This window comes from Calypte anna, chromosome Z (assembly GCF_003957555.1).
Source record: "Calypte anna isolate BGI_N300 chromosome Z, bCalAnn1_v1.p, whole genome shotgun sequence".
Taxonomy (NCBI): Eukaryota; Metazoa; Chordata; class Aves; order Apodiformes; family Trochilidae; genus Calypte; species Calypte anna.
In genome coordinates this window covers 28946587-28968863 of record NC_044274.1, presented here as the reverse complement: position 1 = coordinate 28968863, position 22277 = coordinate 28946587, and the positions used below count along the sequence as shown (strand labels likewise).

The 22277-nt window shown below is 40.6% G+C and overlaps 1 protein-coding gene across 7 annotated transcripts in view; it reads right to left on the bottom strand.

Moving 5' to 3' along the window:
• SLCO4C1 (solute carrier organic anion transporter family member 4C1) overlaps positions 1 to 22277 on the bottom strand; it is a 97061-nt gene that overhangs the window by 21431 nt on the left and 53353 nt on the right. For 3 of the 7 annotated variants that reach the window (XM_030466790.1, XM_030466795.1, XM_030466796.1), the window contains exon 1: positions 4007 to 4309. In XM_030466790.1, the coding sequence (XP_030322650.1) occupies positions 4007 to 4220 (214 nt within the window). In that variant the 5' untranslated portion in view covers positions 4221 to 4309. Of the gene's footprint in view, positions 1 to 3550; positions 3628 to 4006; positions 4310 to 4464; positions 4890 to 22277 lie in introns of those variants that run through there. The other 4 variants (XM_030466791.1, XM_030466793.1, XM_030466792.1 and 1 more) reach the window with 3 other exon arrangements.

Here is a 22277-nt window from a genome sequence, read left to right as displayed (position 1 = left end):
CCCTCTGTATCCACGCAAAATACCAAGTAGTTAAATTTACCAGTGTTTTGCTTTTACCATCCCCAAATAGGATTCTGTTACAGATGAGATGAATACATTTGCTTCATAACAGTGTCACATAATTTCATGGTAGGATAATTAAACTTTGCCCATAATAAGATATATATATACCCTGGAAAAACTTACACAGCCTTGGGAGTCACACCTACACTCAAGAGTCATCTCAAGACACTGACCCTGAAGTTACCATTCCTCTTTATAAAATGAAACACAATTCTCCACTGTCATTCAAAGAACAGAAGGACAGATGATTGTGAACAGCAATGGATTAAGTTAGTTTTCAACAAGCATTGCACCATTCAGAAGTGCAAGTAGATTGGGCTGACCTTGCCAAAGAAGCACCATTTCCCTCCCTGCTGTCACCGTTTGTCTAGAGTTCTCCATGTATGTAAAAAAATCTGAATTTGAGATCAAGCAGCACTTACTCTTATCAGTGTGATGCCCACCATAACTAAACACTTCAACTTTCTTTAAGTAGGCAGGTCTTGGAACAGTCAATTTCATAATACTCTACTATGGCCTTCTCATTAAGAATGGCAATTTCACCTGTCAGTTTGACCACCACACTTAAATACATATGGGATTAACAGAAGTATTCAGGTATTATTCCCATGAACTAGGTGTGCAATTTGACAACTTGATTACAGAACTACAAGACATTGTCTTTTACTTGTAGTTTAAGCTGACACTTCTAATTTTCTAATTTGCATCCTAAAAGCCATAAAACCTTGCAGTTAATTTTACTGCATAATTAAGACTTAACTGTAAAAATGTAGATGTGATGAATGGCAAGACAGCTTCCTCAATGCCATTATCTAGACATTAATCACCCCAGTCTCTTCAAGAAAGACAGAACCTGGATGATACCAACTTGAACCAAAAAAATTTTACAAGGACATCTCAACACTTAAATAGTATAGAAATTATTTTTTAATTCTTCTCATCCAAAACCTTATTGTACTGCCATCTCTTTTGGAAGTTTAGGTAGAATGGACTGACCTACAAAAGCCAGATTAATCATAAGACAACTTTGTTTGCTATAACAAAAATCATAAGAGTATTTTTTGTTCATTAATTTAACAACAACAAAGAAAAGCACTCTACAGTTTTTCTAAGTGTGCTGGCTTGCTGGCTCTAAAGCAGTGGTGTGCAGATACTCAGGGAAACAGGAAAAAAAAAAAAAGACCTTCAGCTAAGAGGTCTTATCAGGCTAGAAAACATCAGTGCTATCCAAAGCTTTTTCGGACAGAGTAGACTAGACCAGTTTCAAACTGTAGTTCTGTTGTTCTACTTTATAAAAATTATTCCTGACATGAGGAAGAATAAACAGTCTTGCTTGCACTCAAAATAGCAAAATAACTTCTACCTTGCTATGAACTACAGCATATCCACTCATTGTATTACAAGATGAAATAGTACACTTACGCAACTCTAAGTGCCATAGAGAAAGCAGACACTAATGATAACAATAATCTCTTTCCTATGGCACATAGGAAGAAAGCTAACGCCTTCTTTTAGTTAAGCACACACATCCAACACAAATGTGCCACATCACGGTAGATAACTACTTACTGTGCTTACCTATTGTGTAAACCCCTCCAAGGATTACTTGTTTATTTTTCAGTGCATTAGCAAAACAAACTTCCCTATAAGTCTATTAGTAAGTTCCATAGATAAATTTTATCTTCCTCATTGATTGTTTTTGTCATTTGGAGGGTAAATTAAGTAATTAGACCCAAAGCAAGAGTAAAATGTTAGCTCATATAGCTTCAAAATCCCAGATGGGTTCTGTGTGCTTTTATCTGAACTGTGAACCTGTAAAACCAGAGTATTTCTGCAAAATTTCATATACAGCACTTAACATCTTGCCTGGAAATGATTTTGTTCTGCTTCTCATAAGAAGTTGCCACTTGAGTCTTCAGTGCCCCATTTCCTTTCTATGATCTAGCCAAAAGAAAGGCACTTGTTCAGAAAATCCTGGTAACTTCATTATAAATGCCACAAGGCCTGGAACAGCCTGCCTACACCAAAACAAGCATCAGAATTTTCTTTACTAAGGCAATAAATTTAAACTAGATTAAAGCAGTACCTCTGTGAAGTCTGGTATACATACACAGCTAGATAACAGGACCAAGACCTGGACAAGTGGTATAACCAACACCCACAGCATCGTAAGGGGACAGAGATTTTTATGACAATATCTTTTTAAGAGTGAGAACCTATCCACACTAATAATAAAATTTAAATTATACAAATTCATTATTCAGCTGCACTGAAGGTCAAATTAGCCTAGCAAACTGGATTTTAAAAATCAATGCTATAGGAAAAAATTTACTAGTGTAAATGATTTACTTACTCAAGACACTTTCTCTAGTGTAATTTAATCTGAAACATTTTAGGATGACATTCAGGACATTTTTGGTTGCCTATCTAGATTCTTAAACTACAAAAATATACATGCATAATCTGAAGTCTTCTGCTTGTCAGCTGTGGCAGAAACCATCACTTGCATTCTTCCAGTCCTCCATTTCATTTTACTATGTTAGAAAAAAAAAACATTTGAGCTAACAACAGGACAACAGACATCACCTCCTGTTGTAGCTTGACCTAACAAACATAAGCACAGAACAATAAGCTATGCCCCAAAATCAAAATTTCTAGACACTTTTTTTGTAACATAACACATGTATGATAAGACCAGATTTTTAACAGTCTGAAATCAGAAAGAGCTCATGGAAAAAAATACCAAGAGACATTGGTTCTTCTAAGGATTTTCAAAGCCATGCAAATAGCAGTCAAATCCTTCTTGGTTTTAAGCAAAACCTTCTGCTCAATTCTCCTCAGACCATCAGTGTGGTTCCAGGAGGGAACATGCCAGTTTGATCCTGCATGTCTTTGGCATAGGCTGCCTGTGCTCCTAGCGCTGAATCTTTTTTCTACATCTCCCCGCACCCCTCCATGGAAATTTCATTCTTTATGAGCAACAAGGATAGTTGTTAAAATCTCCCATTTTTTCAGGAGACACAGTTTTCTTTCCTAGTTAGTCTAATAGCATTGAAGGGTTCTGAACATTAATCTAATAGCTCCACTTCAGACAAATATGTAAGCCTTGCAAGACTCAAGTCTGTACATTTGGTACACTAATGCTTCTCCTCTCCCTCAACCATTTTTTACTACTTTCTAAGCTTAAGACTTCTCAAGGCCCTCTCAAATCTTTTTATAGAAAACCTAAATATATGGACAAGAAAATCTGAAGATGAACAACAGAAACCAAGAGCAAGATAAAATTCATGTTTTCTCCCAGATGTTGGGTATTGAAAGATGTCTGCACCAGGATCCACTGGACAAAATCAGATTTTTTAAAAATCCATCTTAATTACATAAAGAACCAACCATGCCAAGGTACTTTTTTTAGTTCACAGACAGGTAACCAAGTACATTCTACAGCACTACTGTTTTGCCAATTGGCTTATATTGCATCTTTTATTACCTGTCTCATGTATCTCAACCCATGAGGCATACATAGACCACTACCTCTCTTTGAGCAATGGGGCTGCAGCAGACTACGAAGGGCAGATCCATCTGGACCATGGACTCTGCAGTGATCAAACAGGCAGGAAAGTAAGAGGAAGCACAGAGTGAAATGCAGACAAAAATACTGTGTGAGCAATCCAGGGCACCAGGGTACTTTCTTTCCCTATCAAAGACACTCATCACCCTTCAGCAACAAGTGCCAGACTCGGGCAGCTGCAGCAACCCTGCCAGGCTCTCACTTGCGACCCAAATCACCACTCTTCCCCTGCCTTCCCCGGCCTGGCTTCCACCACACCTCCAGAGGTATACCCAGAGTAGTTACTGTAAGGCCCACAGGTGCCGAGTACCCATGGAAGGTCGAGAGGAGAGCATCAGGCCTGCTGCTCAAGGCAAGCTGCAGGGGACAGATTACCTTGGAAGACAGCAAGAAGGCTGTAGGCAGCCAGGTAGCCCTCGGCATTGTTGCAGAGCTGCAGAGCCTTTGGGACGAAGCGGCCCCACCCGCAAGGCCCCTCCTCGGCCGAAAGAACGTCGGGCCCTGCTGCGGACGGGGCCGCCTGACGCTGACTGCTGAGCCCAGGGATGGGTGGCTCAAACACGGGGTTCTCGACACCGCCGACCTTCATGGTCGAACTTCGCAGCCCCTCCCGGTTAGCAAAGCGACAGCTGACCACAACGCTCCTCTAATTAACCACAAGTTCAGGCCCTGCCCGATGGGGTCAGGTGTCAGCGCCCTTCCTCCTCCTCCTCCCAAGGAAGGAGGCCCCAGCCGGGACCGGCCTCACCACGCCCCGCTCCACCGCCCCCGTCCCCGTCCCGGCCCTCTGGGTGCCTTCCCGCGAAGTTCCGGCCGCCCGGTGTGGCTCGTATCTCGGTGTCCGTTTCTGGGCCGGTGGCAGGAAGAGGTTGCAGTGGCTGCAGCAGCCCTTCGGGTGCTCGTTGGAACTGCGGCCATCCCAGCACTCTGAGGGCTCTGCCCGTCGCATCGGAGCCACGCTCCCCTCCGAGGCAGATACCCCGCGCCGGGACACACGGAACGCGAACGGCACCGAGGAATGTGAACGTCGGGCTTATCAGGCCGGAGTGCGGTGCGGGATGAGCTGCGTTTTGTTTCGCATTGATGCAGCCAGAGCAGTTTCTGCTTTAAACGTAGAGCTTGCAACCGGTGCTGTGGCACCTGCTGCCTGCGGGTCAGATCCACGCACGGAAGGCACAGGAAGGTGAGCCAGGACGAGTGTCACATACCCCGTAGTTGCAGCAAAGTGGCACAGCGATTTTATATAGCAATACCTGCACTGGAAAGGGGGAAAAAAAAAAAAATCAAGCACCTAAAAACCGTAAATGTTTCTGACAAGAAACAAAAAATTTCAAAATCATCTTCTTTGTAATTATTAGAAAAAATAAAAGGTATGCTGTCCCACCCAGATGTGGTACGTTTCCACTTTAGGCGATTAAGTTTTCACATGACCTTACGTGGGTGTTGGGTGTTGAAACCCATCTCCAAAAAAAATATAAAAAAATACTGTCAGGTGTACAAGGAAGTACCAAGTTTTGTTGCATATAGTGGGAATTTGTCTACTCATCTGCACAAGAGCAACTGGGAAGGTCTCCCACCTCAAATTGTCACTACTGGTATTAATCTCTGGCCACTATAGGTTTGTCCCAAAGAGTCTTTCCTTTTCAAGAGTCCAAAATGTTTTAGACACAAGTGAAATAAGTCTGACTTAAGTAGACATCAGCAGTGGCTTTGCTATCACACTGAAAATCAGGGCATCCAACCACTCTCTTCCCTTGGAGTCTGTATGTCTTCAGAGAGAATCACATATTTTCACATTTTCAAGTATTCTTTAGGAACACAAAAACTCCATAGAGATGGGGGAAAAAACCCACAATCCACTAGTAGGTTAGGGAAGGAAATATGTGTCTATATATTTGTATAGATAAATTACAAATGAGAAATTGGTGCTCCAGCCCCCCTGTAATACTGAAGGACACAGTCAGTGACCTCTTGAGCTGCTTGGACCCCCGGTCTATGGGACCGGATGGGATCCACCCAAGAGTGATGAGGGAGCTGGCAGAAGAGCTCGCCAAGCCTCTCTCTATCATCTACCAACAGTCCTGGCTCACTGGGGACATCCCAGACGATTGGAAGTTGGCGAATGTCACGCCAATCCACAAAAAGGGCCGGAAGGAGGACCCGGGAAACTACAGGCCCGTCAGCCTGACCTCAGTGCCTGGCAGGGTTATGGAGCAGATCATCCTCAGTGCAATCACACAGCACCTGCAGGATGGGCAAGGGATCAGACCCAGCCAGCACGGGTTTAGGAAGGGCAGGTCATGCCTGACCAACCTGATCTCCTTTTATGATCAGGTGACCCGTCTGGTGGATGAGGGGAAGGCTGTGGATGTGGTTTACCTGGATTTCAGCAAAGCCTTTGACACCGTCCCCCATAGCATTCTCCTGAAAAAGCTGTCAGCCCACAGCTTGGACAGGAGCACCCTGTGCTGGGTTAGGAACTGGCTGGAGGGCCGGGCCCAGAGAGTGGTGGTGAACGGGGCTGCATCCAGTTGGCAGCCGGTCACTAGTGGTGTCCCCCAGGGATCAGTGTTGGGCCCAGTTCTGTTTAATATCTTTATCGACGACTTAGACGAAGGGATTGAGTCCATCATCAGCAAATTCGCAGATGTCACCAAGCTGGGAGGAAGTGTGGACCAACTCGAAGGCAGGAGGGCTCTTCAGAGGGACCTGGACAGACTAGAGAGCTGGGCCGATTCCAACAGGATGAGGTTCAACACGGCCAAGTGCCGGGTCCTGCACTTTGGCCACAACAACCCCATGCAGCGCTACAGGCTGGGGACAGAGTGGCTGGAGAGCAGCCAGGCAGAAAGGGACCTGGGAGTCTGCATCGACAAGAAACTGAACATGAGCCAGCAGTGTGCCCAGGTGGCCAAGAAGGCCAATGGCATCCTGGCCTGTATCAAAACCAGCATCACCAGCAGGTCCAGGGAGGTGATTCTTCCCCTGTACTCAGCGCTGGTTAGGCCACACCTCGAGTACTGTGTCCAGTTCTGGGCCCCTCAGTTTAAGAAGGATGTAGAGGTCCTGGAACAGGTCCAAAGGAGGGCAACCAGGCTGGTGAAGGGACTCGAGCACAGGCCCTATGAGGAGAGGCTGAGAGAGCTGGGGCTGTTCAGCCTGAAGAAGAGGAGGCTCAGGGGAGACCTCAATGCTGTCTACAACTACCTGAAAGGAGGCTGTAGCGAGGTGGGAACTGGACTCTTTTCACAGACAACCTCCAACAAGACAAGAGGACACAGTCTTAAGTTGTGCCAGGGGAGGTTTAGGTTAGATATTAGAAAGAATTTCTTCACGGAGAGGGTGATTAGGCTATGGAATGGACTGCCCAGTGAGGTGGTAGATTCTCCGTCCCTGGAGACATTTAAAAAAAGACTGGATGTGGCACTCAGTGCCATGGTCTAGCAACTGCTCCAGTGGGTCAAGGGTTGGACTAGATGATCTCTGAGGTCCCTTCCAACCCGGCTAATTCTGTGATTCTGTGATTCTGTGGAGTGATCAAATAGAAATGGTCACAGACTGTGAGGGGGATAATGTTTTGGACTTAATGGAGGTTGCTCAGGGAGAAGAAATGTGAAGAATTTATTAATGTATTGCTGTTAGAGCTAATGGAGACCTGCTGAAGTTGTTCTAAATGTGCTGTCCATCCTACTGTCTACCAATTGGATCTCCAGCTTCCAAGAACTGACTTTTAAAGTGAATGTGCAGAAAGATTACCGGAGAAGTTTATTTTCCAACAGAGAACAGTCATGCTTGTTCATGTGAAGTGAAGCAAAGTGAAGTGTTCCACAAAATAATTAACAACCATGAGAAGGACAAAAGGCAACAGAAAATTTTAGAGCAAATTAGCTAACAGACCATAATTCTTTACTGTTAGAAGTTAAAAGGCTTTTAATCTACAGTAGAGAAAGTTTTGGAGCAAAATTATAATGGATTTAGTAAATTCTAAAACTTCAGCTGGAGTTTGATCAAATTATGACTAGGATAAGGACATGAGAACTGGTTAAATGGGAGGTCTTTTTCTGATGCCACTGTGAAGGGGGAGCAGGAAACTATGTTCTAGGAAAAAACTTAATTCAGAAAAGTATCCCAAAATTCATACTGGAATCCCTTGCAGAGACAAAGAAAAAGGTTACAAAATTTGTGTAGGGATTATATAAAGCAGCAACCGACTAATTTCACTATATTTTATTTGATCAGCATTTGCAAAATTTCTTACTTTAATTCTAAACTTACCATAATGGGAACTCCTCTTTTTTTGGCAGTGAATTTAATCTATTTGTAAAGTTAATATGGCAGGTGAAAACACCCCCCTCTTGCTCTGTGTTCATTCTTCTTTGCTGTCTTAATCTTCACATCCCTTCTACTTACTACTGGTGAGACCACCCCTGATGTAGTGTGTCCAGTTCTCCCCAGAACAAGAGAGAAATTAAGTTAATGGAGAGTCCACCAAAGGGGCAGTACAATGGTGGAGCATGTATCCTGTGAGGAAAGGCTGAGTGAGCTGGGAGTATTCAGCCTGGAGAAAAGCAGTATCCGAGGGAGGGGGATATATATGTCTAGAAAGACAAAAGGGGAGGGTGCAAAGAAGGCAAAACCAGGCTTTTTTTTCAGCTGTGCCCAGTGACAGGACCAGAGAAAATGGACCCAAAATGAAACACAGGAGGTGCTGTCAGAACATCAGGAAACACTTATTCACTGTCAAGGTGTCCGGGTTTAATGCTGGGCTGGCAATTAACCGAATGACAGATGCCTTCTATTAATCCCCCTGAAAGAAAGGAGAGAGAATATGGGAGAAAGACTTATGGTTGGAAACTAAACTACACAGATTTAATGAAACAATAAGGATAAAAACTAAAGAAAAATATTTTATTATTATATTATGCTCTTTCTGGAGCATAACATGTTCCTCAGAACCAAGCAGTGGCCTCAGAACACAGCAGGGCATAAGCAAACCAGGAAACTCCTGGCATGTATTGGCAACAATTTGCTTCTCCAGGTGGTAGAGGAGTCAATGAGTGCTATGTTAGATCTTCTTGTTACCAGCATGAAGGGGGTGGTGGGGAATGTGAAGCTCAAGGCGAGCTACAGAAGATCAGGTTCAAGACCATCTGGAGAACCTAAAGGTGTACAAGTCCATGGTGCCTGACAAGATCCCCAGCAGGTCCTGAAGCAACTGGCAAATGAAGCTGTAAAAGCCACTTTCCATTGTATTTGAAAAGTCATGGCAGCCTGGTGAAGTTCCCACTGACCAGGAGAGAGGAAACATCATCCTCATTTTCAAAAAGGGAAAAAAGGAAAATCCAGGAAACTATAGCCCAGCCAGTTTCAGCTCTTTGTCCAGACCATTCTATGATGCCAGTTATCAGCTAGCACATGTGTTTGTAGAATTTCTAATTTTGACAGCTAACATGAGTAGCAAAAATAATGGAATCATAGCAAGGAGGAATTAAGATAGCACCAGATTTCCCAGAAAATTCCTGATACGTTTTCTCTATCAAGAAGTTTGAATGGCTATGCTTAAACACGATCAGTTTTTTTTTCCCCTTTCAGTAGGATGTGTGACATCTATCTCTGATTACTTACCAGTTTTCATTTATTTGGAATGCTTTCCATTCTGTTTAAGTCCTCCTCAAAGTTACTCTTGGGTGACTAGCATTCTTTCAAAGAGATTATGCTCCAAGTGGAATCAGTTTTCACTTTCTTCTTGGTAGTTCACTAATATTCTGAAGTATTTTTCAAGGCAGAACTACTTAAGCCTTCTGCATTTGCAGGGGGTTAAGCTGCCTGCTTGGAGCAAAAGACTATCAAAAGAACTATCAGAGGTTCCATTAAGATCCCTAATATCTTAAAGGTAAAATAGTATAACATTGAAACAGATACAGTTAAAAAATTATATCCCCTCAGCTGTTTGTGATTTCCAGCTATGCAATGATGTGAAATGAAAGATGAAAAACGCATAATAGTACTTAAAGAAGTTAACAGGTGGGAAAGATGCATATCTGGTACTGTTTAATATAACAAAGTCCAAGAAAATCTAAATTAATACTCATAATGAGTTATTTCTTAAGCTGATCAGTCAGGGTCTCCTCCCATCCATCTCTCCCCCAGGTTTTTCTGCCTGTGCTTATGCTAACTTTGATGTGGTGCAGATGTGCTGGCCCGGATCAGGCCTTTGTCAGCAGAGTTGTGTGAGCAGGAGTTGGGAGTGAGGGGCTGCCCCTGATTCCTCTGGCAGGTGCATCAACCTCAGGTTCTGCTGCTCGCTTTGCTGCTGCCCTCACTGCCTGCGTTTCCAGCTTTGCAGAGCAGCAAGTAATGGCAAGACCAATCATGAATGTCTATCCATCATGTTCACAAGTCTAACAATGATGTATCGATATTCTCTCCAAACCTTGGCAGCTGCTCACTTTCTTGCCCTCTGTAACAGCTTTTACTATCTTCCCCATTCTCTTTCTTATGACAGATCCTCAGCCAGGTTACAAAACTACATCCACAGTTACTCCTGGAAGTCTAGCTTTCTTTTGAAGATGCACTGTAAGGTTTAAGAGCGCTGGCAGGGACACTAAAAAGCCCTGACTAGCCTTGTATAAGGTCTCCACCCATGGCCCTTCCCAGAGCTCAGGCAAGGGTGCATAGCTTATCAGCTGCTGGAGCTGATAAGGCCCTGCCCTGATGGCTGTGTTGGAGCCCTTCTCTCCTGGCTCCCTGTCCATTTTGAAGCACTGGCCCTTTCTGCTCCCTGATCTTAGGCTAAGAGTTATGCTACCTGGACTGTCAAATACCTGCTACCCCTCACTAGTCCTTTCTAGTGCCAGTGATTCCTTCAAGACTTTCTGCTAGTCTGATCATCTTCATGGCCTATCTCTGGACTTGTTCCAATGGATCCATGTCCTTCCTCTGTTGAGGGTTCTAGAACCGGACACAACACTCCAGGTGGGGTCTCACAGGAGCAAAGTAAAGGGGGAGAATCCCCTCCCTCAACCTGCTGGCCACACCTCTTTTGATGCAGCCCAGGGTATATGATTGGCTTTCTGCACTGCAGTCAGACATGGCTGGATCATGTCAAGTTTCTCATCAACCAACACTCCCAAGTATTTCTCCCCAGAGCTGCTCTCAATCTGTTCTCCACCCAGCCTGTATTTGTGTTTGGGATTGTCCCAACCCAGGTACCGGACCTTGCACTTGGCCTCATTTGCACTTCATGAGGTTGGCATGAGCCCTGTCAAGTTTCCTCTGGATGGCCTTCCTTTCCTCCAGTGTGTCAACCACACAAAACAGCTTGGTGTCATCAGTGAACTTGTTGAGGGTGCACTCCATGTCTCAAAGACATTAAAAGCCTGAGTCCCAGTACCAACCCTTCAGAAATACCACTCATGACTAGTGTTCATTTGGACATCAACCCATTGACCATAGCTTCTTGAGTGCAACCATCCAGCCAGTTCTTTATCCACCAAGTGATCCATCAAATCCATGTCTTCCCAACTTAGAGACCGGGTTATCTTGCAGGATAGCAGTGAATGCTTTGCAGAAGTCTGGATAGATGATGTTTGTTGCTCTTCCCTTATCCACTGACTCGTAAAAGGCCACCAAATCTGTAAGGCAATATTTGTCCTTGGTGTAGCCATGTTGGTTCCAATAATCATGTCTTCATTTTCCATGTGCCTTAAAAGAGTCTTCAGGAGGATCTGCTCCATGACTTTAAAGGGCACAGAGGTGAGGCTGACCGACCTTTAATTCCCTGGGTTTTGCTTTTTTCCCTTTTTGCAAAGGGGATGAGATTTCTTTCCCCACTTCCAGTCAGTGAGAGCTTCACCAGACTACCAGGACTTTTCAAATATGATGGAAATAGCTTTGCAAATTCATCCACCATTTACCTCAGTAGCCACACAGAGATGGGTCTTATCAGATCCCATGGAATTTACCATATGGAACTGGTGTATTGTCAATAAACAATTGTTTAACTCTTCACAAGCAAAGAATTCTAAATCAAATCCTTCTGAGAGATGTGTTCTCTTGGGCAACTATGCATATAGCTTAGTACACCAGTTTCTGGGAAGAACATTTAAACGCACTTGAAAACCAGAGTGTAACTATGACATAACTGTGCATTTTAAATATGTGTTTAAACATTTTAAATATGTGTTCAGATCCCAAAAGAGAAGTTCAAATTGTCCAGAAGAAAGGAAAAGAAAGTTTTCAAGGTTTAAGCACACAATTACAAATTCTCAACTTAACTATGCCAGCCATAAGTATCCCACTGACCTCAGTTATTTTAAAAGACCAGTATAAGGATATAATCAGAATGAAAACGTGACACTAGCCAAAGATTATCCTGTCAATTATATCACTGAGCAAGGATGTTTTACCTTTAACTATACCAAGTTTGTATACTTTATCCGCACTAATAATCAGCTTGACATCAGTGGGACATGCGTATAGGTAGGAATACTATCATGTGTATTCACCATCAAGAATGTACTCTCTGTAGTATTCGTCTATAAATGTAGGTGAAACTGCTCAGGAAATACTTTTCAGAGAATATAAAGGGACCGTATCCATTGATATTGATAAAATACCTGTCTTCTTCCAGTAGCAGATGATGTGAGAAAGTAATAAATTCTTTATGTGGAAATAGGAAAGTAAGATATTGGATTTGTCACTATGAGCCAAGTAAAATTAATAACAATCTAATATAAAACCCCCCATATAAAAGAATTACAAAAAAGTAAAATAATATACAAATATTTAAAATTAATATAAAATTATTTACCTTTAAACTGTTTCATTAATTATATGGTTTTAAGGGATGAAACCAAAAGAGGTAATGCATTTTTTTAGAACTCTTTATGCCGTTCATTTTTCATTGACAGCTTTACTTTGAGCTGTGTTACATATGTTCATAAATACAGTCTACCTAGTTTGTAAGTTAAATGCCAATATGTAAATTGTAATCTCTCATGACATTCAATAGATTTAGCTGTAAGCATTAAGCGAACTTCACAGCACTAAACTCAGCAATGCAGTACATATGTTAAAGTTTAATGAGAAAGAAAAAACCATATAAAGTAGTGGTTATGAAAAATAAACTTCTACTCAGTCACTGCATGGGTTTACTACTAACATCTAATCTGAATAAAAACTGAAGGCAGTGTTCATGCATGCATCATCCTGCATGTCAATGTTATTCCACAGAGACTCAAGTTCTCTTTCAGAAACAGATTATGCATTCAAAAATTCTGGCTTTAAACTTCAGAAATAGTATCAGCTAAGTCCCACAGCATCATCTGGGAAAAGCTGGCAGTCCATGACATGGACAAGTGCACTTAGCAGGGTTAAACACTGGTTGGATGACCAGGCCCAGACAGTGGTGTCTGGCTTTCTGAGATAGAAGAGCTGATATATATAAAAAACTAAACTGAGGAAACACAGTGATTCTGAAAGACAATGATGACCGCACGAAGTCTCAAGTGTACAAAATTAAATGGAATTTCACTTTGCCTTCCCAATGCTTGGAAGTTCAAGAACAGGGCTCTAAACTGGATTGCTAAAATGTGGAAAAGAAAAAACCCAAAATAACACAACAAACTTACGCAGGGTTTTATTATCCTTTCCACATTCTGTGACACAGTATGAATCTAGGTTTTGCAATAACTGGCTTATTTTGCTTCTATTTTGTTTAGCTTAGTATTCACAGACATTGGTGCATTCTAAAAATACCTAGATTGCTGCTATGGCTTTGGTCTTTATCTGCTTGCAAACTAGTACTTGATTAGCCAATTTATTTGATTTAGATGACAAAACTTTTCACAATAATGTCTTTAGAAAAATGCTTACTTATTTCATAAAACAAACACTTTGCATTCTGTGTGTCTCTTTTTCTCATCTTGTTTATTTAACAGTATTTATCCTCAATAACAAAATTGGAAGTGCAACTTGTCCTTACAAAAAGTTCTCATAAAAAGGAGGAAGAAGGTCAATGCATAAAATACCTTTCAGTTATCTATTATTTGAATTTACTTTCTAGCTTTTAAAGACCTAAGGGCACCTTATCACTAAATGTAAATAAAGCACTGCTATAGCAGTGATCACTGGCCTGTGACTTAGACATAAAGTGAAAGCCCAGGCAACAGGTCTAGTCTGTGCTATGTGCCAGTAGGGCTTAGATCAGTATCTGTGCTTCAGAAGCCTGCAAAGCAATGGCCCCATTAAATTTACAGAGTTAAGAACTTGTGTGTACCCCAGAAATCCAGGTGATGTGATGAACAGGAGAAGCTGGCCTTTCACTGCAGATTTCTAGAGAAGACAACTTCACCACAACTTCGGAAAACTTGTGACAAGAAGAAGGAATAGCAAACAAGACAGAGCAGTTTGGGAGGTCCATAGAGTCACCTGAGCATATTGCTTTATGAAGCCACTGCTGGAGGACAAAGAATGTGGTTGTTTGCTTATTGGTCAATCAGAGTCTTGTAGGTTTTAAACTTAGCTTAAAAAAATCAAAAAATTTGCCGTTAATGTTATCAGAATACACCTTTAGTCCTTGACAAAGAAAATCAATATAACAAACAATGGATGTGAGCAATGTATCTTTGGTAATGTAAGGGAAGAGAGAACTACGTATTATATTCTCATTTACATAACAACTGAAATTTTTTTGGACATAAAAGAATGAATTTTTTTCTTTCTCAGCTTTGACATTTATGTTTTTAGAATATGTAACTGTTGGATGGATTGCCAAAATGCCAAAAATTTAAAGCAATCTACAAAGTGGCTAGAAGTTCCAACAATGTTCATAGCTCCAGCTTTAGCAAGTATTGCAGCTCCTCTCTGGAACATCAGGGTCTGTTGGACACTGTGATAGCCTGTATTACAGTAATTCTTTTATTACTATGCTTCGCACTTGGTGCTTACAATGAAATCATTCATATATTTTGGTGTCTTAGTGGAATCTTACCTTAATGCTAAAGGTTGGGTGTTGTTTTTGTTGGAGGAAGTGGGATAAGGATTATAATTCAACTGACTGTAAGAATGACACTTTCAAAGGTATTATTTCTGGAATTACATTGCTCTTTGAAATCAATTGTGTGACTGAAAACTCTTGTATAACAGAATACCTGTGAAAAAACTGTGTTCATATTGCTCAATATAAACTATCAGGTACATAGTCCTTAGCTGCATTTTGGGAGAATCCAGAGGAACTCATTGGAAGAAATGAAAAGGACTTCAAAGGCAAGAAAATTTTTTTCTTTCAACTGTGGCTTTTCAGCATTACCTCTTTCTGGCAACATTTAATTCCTAGTGCTATCTGTGCCTGTATGACAGAAATCATACAAGAACAAAATAAAGGATGGTAGTTTCAGTGGTAGTTTTCCATTTCTACTGGAAATACAGAGAAGAAGCTGTGGGACTCCAAGTTACCCAGCTGCAGTTTGTTTTATGAACATTCATACATACTTAACTAGCCCATTTGTTTGCCCAGGTATGGGCCATTTCCATAAATAATCCACTGCAACGACTGTGTGAACACTGCACAGATATTTCAAAAGCAATGTTTGTGCTAGAAGGTGTGGAAAAGAAGAGGCCAGTTTTTAGCAATCATTGAATGTCCCTCTAAGAGAAGCTTAGATCAGTCAGCCAGGGACACCTGGAGATGTGGGTCTTCAGAGAATCATAGAATCATAGAAAGTTAGGGGTTGGAAGGGACCTCAAAAGATTATCTAGTCCAACCCCCACCTGCCAAAGCAGGGTCACCTATAGTAGGTGACACGGAAATGTGTCCAGGTGGGTTTTGAATGTCTCCAGGGAAGGAATCTCCTCAACCTCCCTTGGCAGCCTGTTCCAGTGCTCTGTCACCATCACAGTGAAAAAAAGTTTTCCTACTATTTATACAGAACCGTTTATGCTCCAGTTTATAACCATTGCCCCTTGTCCTACTGTTAGTCACCCCTGAGAAAAGCTTCACTCCATCCTCCTGGTACTCGTCCCTTACATACTTATAAGCATTAATGAGGTCACCCCTCATTCTCCTCTTCTCCAAGCTGAAGAGCCTCACCTCCCTCAGCCTTTCCTCATAAGGGAGATGTTCCACTCCCTTCATCATCTTGGTCATTCTGTGCTGGATCTTTTCAAGCAGTTCCTTCTGGAGTGAGGGGCCCAGAACTGGACACAATATTCCAGATGTGGCCTCACCAGGGCAGAGTAGAGGGGGAGGAGAAACTCTCTTGACCTACCAACCACCCCCCTTCTAATGCACCCCAGGATGCCATTGGCCTTATTGGGCACAAGGACACATTGTTGGCTCATGGTCATCCTTCCATCCACCAGCACCCCCAGGTCCCTCTCACCTTTGCTGCTCTCCAACAGCTCAGTCCCCAACATACACTGTGGTTGCTCTATCCCTGATGTAAGACTTTACACTTGCCCTTGTTGTAATACATTAGATTTCTCACTGCCCAACTCTCCAGTCTGTCAGTCTCTGTTCTACCACTTTCCTGGCTTTATACTCTTCAGACTTTTGCTGCAGAAAAGTTTTGAGCTGGATCATGTTTTTTTATTTGCTAACTCTAACAGAAATACAGTTTGTGTTGGTTTTATTGGATTGTCATTTAAAGTGTGCATAAGCAATAAAGTCAGTAAAATATTGTAGAAAATATACATGCTGTTGCTACTTAAATATAGATTGCTTATTTATACCAATACTGAAAAACAATCATTAGACATTCTATAAAATCTTTAACATTTTTTAAAATGGTATTCAAGTCAGTGTCTTTGAAAAGTTTCCCGAATTATGAATAGTGCCAATTTTAACAATTTCTTCCTTTGTACCAGACTTGGCTCAACCAAATTTTGTAGCCACAGGAAACTAATGTTCTCTGATTTCATCATCCCATGCCTGTTCTCAGAAATCACTTTGCAATTTCACAAGAGCTACTTGGGCAGCAGACAGAAGTGGAAAATGTAAATGCAGAAAGGTCAATACCACTGCCTGGAACACTGTTTTAGAAAGAAGTTTAAAGGCAGCTTTTTATGTTTAAAGTCTACTTATCTACTGATATACTTGCACTATCTTCATTTGTATCCTCTGACACTGTGGGACAGCATTGTCAAGACAGACAATAAACTGGCTTAGATTCAAGACTGAGGAAACAGTGTATAGTTTGCATATTTAATGTATTATTCTACAATGAAACAGTGTTGCTAACTCATTTGTTAGTGAGTTTAAGTTGCTAATCCTATAGTTAATTTTCTCCTATATCAACATTCTATGCTTGTTCTTATAAATCTCTCTGGGTTTCAGTTGGATTGAAACTGGAGGTAAGGCTTATTGGTCACCAAAGAGAAGGTTCTGAAGAAACACAAGTGAAAGTCTGAGTTTGGCTAAGTTTTGAAATTATTTCTCCTCAGATTAGCGATGTGATTAAATAGCCCATGTGCTTGTTTCCTAATGTGCTTTTTGGTATTACATTTACTTAACAGATTCTAAGTAACAGAAATACCATATCTGGGGAAGATTTCTATTCAGATTGCTGTCATAGTCTAGTTAAAGAGATATAGAAAATTATGCTTTTGTCCCATAACTCTGTATCTGGGGTCTCAGAAGTTAGCAAATATCAGAGTTTAAATATAAAAATGTACTGAGCCAATGTACAATGTGAGCCAATATAAAAATGTACCGAGGAATACATGTTATAAATACTAGGTTTATATTTAAGATACTGTTATGATTTTTAGAAAACAGTGAAAAATTACTTGATAAGAATAACAATTGCTGGATGTATAAAGTAATGTCTGTTACCACGGCCTTCATAATTTTAGAACTCACGTGGGAAATACAGAACCCAATGTATTTACATATATATTCAGAATAATTCTGCTCTTCCTTTTATATGAATTAACAGCTGCAAATGGAAATAGAAACAGGAGTGTCCCACAGTTATCACTAATTTGCCATTTGCTATGAAGAATTTTCTTCTTTTGTTATATAGAATCATAGAATAATTTGGGTTGGAAGGGACCTCTAAGGGCCAACTAGTCCAACCCCTATGCAGTAAGCCGGGACACCCACAAGCAGATCAGGTTTCTCAAAATTCTGTCAGGCCTCACCTTGACAAACTCCAGGTATGAGCCCTCAACTACTGTCCTGGTTTGGGCCAGGATAAAGCTAATTTTCTGCCTTGTAATTTTGCTTTCAGCTAAGTCTTTTGTAAGCAGCTGTACTTGCTGAAATTAACAGAAACTTTCTCAGTCAGTGTCTGCTTCTAGGACTGATAACACTCAATGTTTATAGTTATGGCTAGAGAATGTTATGCAGAACCGAGGCTTCTGAGGAACATCTTATGGTCCAGAAAGAGAAAGGGAGTAAACGGGGTCACTCCTGCAATCCTCCTTTAGGGAGGAGTGGACAAGACAAATGACCAAAATTGAACAAACAGAGTATTCCGTCCTATATGCATCATAGTCAGTATAAATATGAGGGGTCACAAGGGTCAAATGCTCTTCCTTCAGCCTTTCACCTTCACCCTTCTTCACCTGTCCCTGTTTGCGTCAGCATCCTGGGAGGATTCCATCTGTTTGTCTGCCTGTGGTCCTGATCCATGCCAGGCTGAATCTGTGTGTTCCTGCCTCCAGCTCCCGACTGCTGCTGACTCCAGGACTCCAGCCTGGACTTTCCCAGGAATGCCCTGCAGCCTTCGTGGTGATGTGAATGTTACTGGGGGGAAGGAACATTGAATCGTTTTTCCATGTATTTGTACATATTTAATAATTTTTTCTTTTTATCATTACTGTTTCATTAAAGCTGTGTGGTTTAGTTTCCAACCCATAAGTATCTCTCCCTTATTCTCTCTCCTTTCTTAATTAGGGAAGGGAATCAATAGAGAGCATCTGTCATTCTGTTAATTCCCAGCCCAGCGTTATACCATGACAACCACCTTCTGGGCAATCTGTTCCATTCTTCCACTACCCTTATGGTAAAGAGCCTTTTCCTAACATCAAATCTAAATCTACTGTTCTCTAATTTAAACCATTGCCCCTTGTCCTATCGCTACAGGCCCATGCAAACAGTCCATCTCCATTCTTCCTGTAGGCACCCTTCAAAGACAGGAAAGTTGCCATTAGGTCTCCCCAGAGCCGCCTTCTCTCCAGGTTGAACAACCCCAGCCCCTTCAGCCTGTCTTCACAGGAGATGTGTTCCAGCAAAACCAATGCCGACAAGATTATATTGCATTTTCATTTGTATCTGTTACTGAATGCTACCCTTAAAATGAATGGTATGTAGTACCTATTTCTATTAGCCATGATGTTCTTGTGTTTGAATGCTGTAGCAACTTACTTGTTTCTGTGTTTTGATATTAATGTTTCTTCCTTCCTTCCTTCCTTCCTTCCTTCCTTCCTTCCTTCCTTCCTTCCTTCCTTCCTTCCTTCCTTCCTTCCTTCCTTCCTTCCTTCCTTCCTTCCTTCCTTCCTTCCTTCCTTCCTTCCTTCCTTCCTTCCTTCCTTCCTTCCTTCCTTCCTTCCTTCCTTCCTTCCTTCCTTCCTTCCTTCCTTCCTTCCTTCCTTCCTTCCTTTTTTTTTTTTTTTTAAATAAAATTGAGAAAAAATGTAGAAGGAAATATTCCTGTGTGACAGAGCTAGCTTTTAAACCACCAATCATTTTTGGGGTTATTAACTCTTTTGCCAGTACTTCAGTGAATAATATTATTTCTTGAACTGTTTTCTCTGTATTTCCTAATGCAGCACACAGATCTTGATTTGAAAATAGAAATGGGGACACAAAAGAAAACAGCTTTTCAGGTAGATAATTCCATTTATTAATTTTCCTGTTAGATTTGCTCTTTTGATCTCATTAAAAAAATAATAAAAATAAATCAAGCTTCCTATATACAATGGTTCTATATACAATGGTTCTACATACAGTGAAACATTGTGAATTGTGTATACTGCAAAAATCCTTAAGCAACAGTTGAATATGACATCAAACATTTCTTTACAAAGGCATGCTTTTCACTGGTCTTTATTTGAAACATCCATCATCACATATACATTGTTTTGATTATTGAAAAAGGAACTGTGCAGGAAACCTTGGTGTGATGATACTACAAGGTTAAGTAGATGTTTCCATGGGCTATCTGCTATTCTCTACCTAGTAATGATGTTTAGGTATAGAAATGGAATTCTATTCATTCAGCTTCTGATTATTTCAAAACTGGAAAAAATTAACTACAAAGTACATAAACCTTCAGGTCTTCCTACAGCCATGTAAAGCAATAAAAAAGCAAATTGAGTGAAGTTCAGGCAGACATTTTTGAGTAATTTTCATTATTTCCTGAGATAGATATCAAATAAATAATTTCCATTTCCACTGGCGTTTACACCCAAATGGCCGATATACTATAGGCAGTATTTCTTGAGTCACATAAGTACAATACAAGCAGAGATCACATGCATGGTTATACTCACTCATACATGTACACACTAAGGAACAAGAACACTTTGTTAGGCTTACAGATACTGAGCAAATTCCAGATGGCTGGACTGGAAATTCTGTGTAATATGAAATATTTTTTGTTTATTTACATACTTTCGTAAGGTATTTTCTCCTTGGAATTTTTTTAACACATCAATCAAATTTTGTATTTTGTGATATGCTGATAAACAGCAAGTGATGAGGTTAAGTGGATAAGGAAACTTAATGAAAATATTCTGCCACCACTAAACCCTAGGTTCTTTCCAGTAGTAATGAAATTATATAGCACTCCTACAACACATAGTCAAGAAAGACTGGGGGGAAAAAAAAAAAAAGGAACAAATGCAATAAACCCTACTAAAAAGTAGCAATAGAGATTAATTTAGTCTATGCTTATGAATGAAAAGCTGAATTCAAGAACAGTCTCTGTAGCTAAGACTGGGTGTATCACATATTTACATTGAAAAAAGTAACTCCCGCTCCACAAAATACAGCTGAAAGTGATTAAGGATTACTGAGTCATTGTTTGTGAGATGAATGTATTCAGTCAAGTAACCCTTAACCTTGCCATAGCAAATATGAGGAAATAACGAAAGAGGCCTCTTGCAAACATGCACCGGAAAGTTTCTGCACAATCTGCCCCTTGAGCAGTGCAGTCTCGTGTTTCCAGTTCATAGGGAACAGACTCAGAGAACTTCAGAACCATTAGAGTGAAACCTTGCAGTGCAAAGAAGACTAAGTTTAGGAAAGCGAAAGATGTTAAGAAGCCCCTGCTTGCTCTTGCTAACAAGAAGGCTTGGTTATGAGTAGAAGTAACTCTAAGGAAGGAGGTTGTATAAATTTGTATGACACTCCTCTAAATCAAGGGTTCCTTTTTCAGCCCTAAAAAAAATGGGAGGAAATTGATCATTTTGAAAGAAAATGTAGTATTCCAAGTTTCATAAACTTTCTGAAAATACTCTGCTTTCTTCTATTTGCAGAGAATATGGTCATTATAATTACATGTGACAGAACTAGAGTGCAGAGCTTCTAGTATACAGGACAACAGCTCGAGAATGCAAAATAATATAGATATATTGGACAACTGTTTTGAAAAAAATAGGATGACATTCCAAAACCAGCTACAAAACCTGTGCCTTCAAATTTACAAGCCTATGTCTAGGTTGAAGTTGGCAGATGCATAGCTACAGAATGTGAGCCAACTTCTTGGGCAACAGTTTCCTAGAACAGCGTGCGAGTTCATAGTGGTTTGCAAAGCAACTACTATGCAAGTAGTGCCATATAGTTGAAAAAGGAAAGAATAGAAGTTCTATATAAGGAAGCAGGATCTTTGAGAACATGAAATGGTCTTTTCCACTAGTAATTTATTTGGGCATTGATAGGTCATTTTGGCACCATGCATCAGGATACATATGAATCAAATATGAAGATACTGATACAGAGATGTTCCAAAAGATACAGATATGTTCAAAGTCCTAGACAGCTTGATCTACAGCAGAAAACTTTGCAGCTGCAGGAAAAAATTAAGAGGTGTATAAACCCCCACATTTGTTAAGATTTTTCCTAAAAGGAAAGGGAAAAACTGTCCTACCTGCCCAAGCTGAATAGCATATTTACTGTGGGGAATACTTGGGCTAAACAGTGGGACAAATGGGTCAGTAATTAGGACTGTAAGGAACCACAAGAGATTTCCTGGTGTTACTATGGTGTTTCTTTCACTAGAGATCCTTAGCACTAAGTTAAATAAACTTTAGTTAAAAATGCTGAAGGTACAGGCACAGTTAGATCAGGTGACATCTCAAGGTACCACAAGTCTAAGGATAAAATGCTTCTGTGAAATGTTCATTAATTTAAATTAAAAATGCTGTTTGAGATTAAAAATTAAAGAATTTTACCAAGTAATGCTCTCAACAAATACTACTTGTTTTTTCATATCCATCCATATTTGTTTTCATCCAACTACTTGCAATCTCATTTCATCATTATTTTCAATGATCTCAGACACAGGATTTTCTTTTCATCCTAGACAAAGGAAGAAAAGACTACTTAATATGGCTAATTTGTTGTTATATAAATGATTAAAGTTGTTTCTTTTCAGTTTGAAAAAGCAACTGACAAATATGTTCTGTCTTTCCTTCTCCA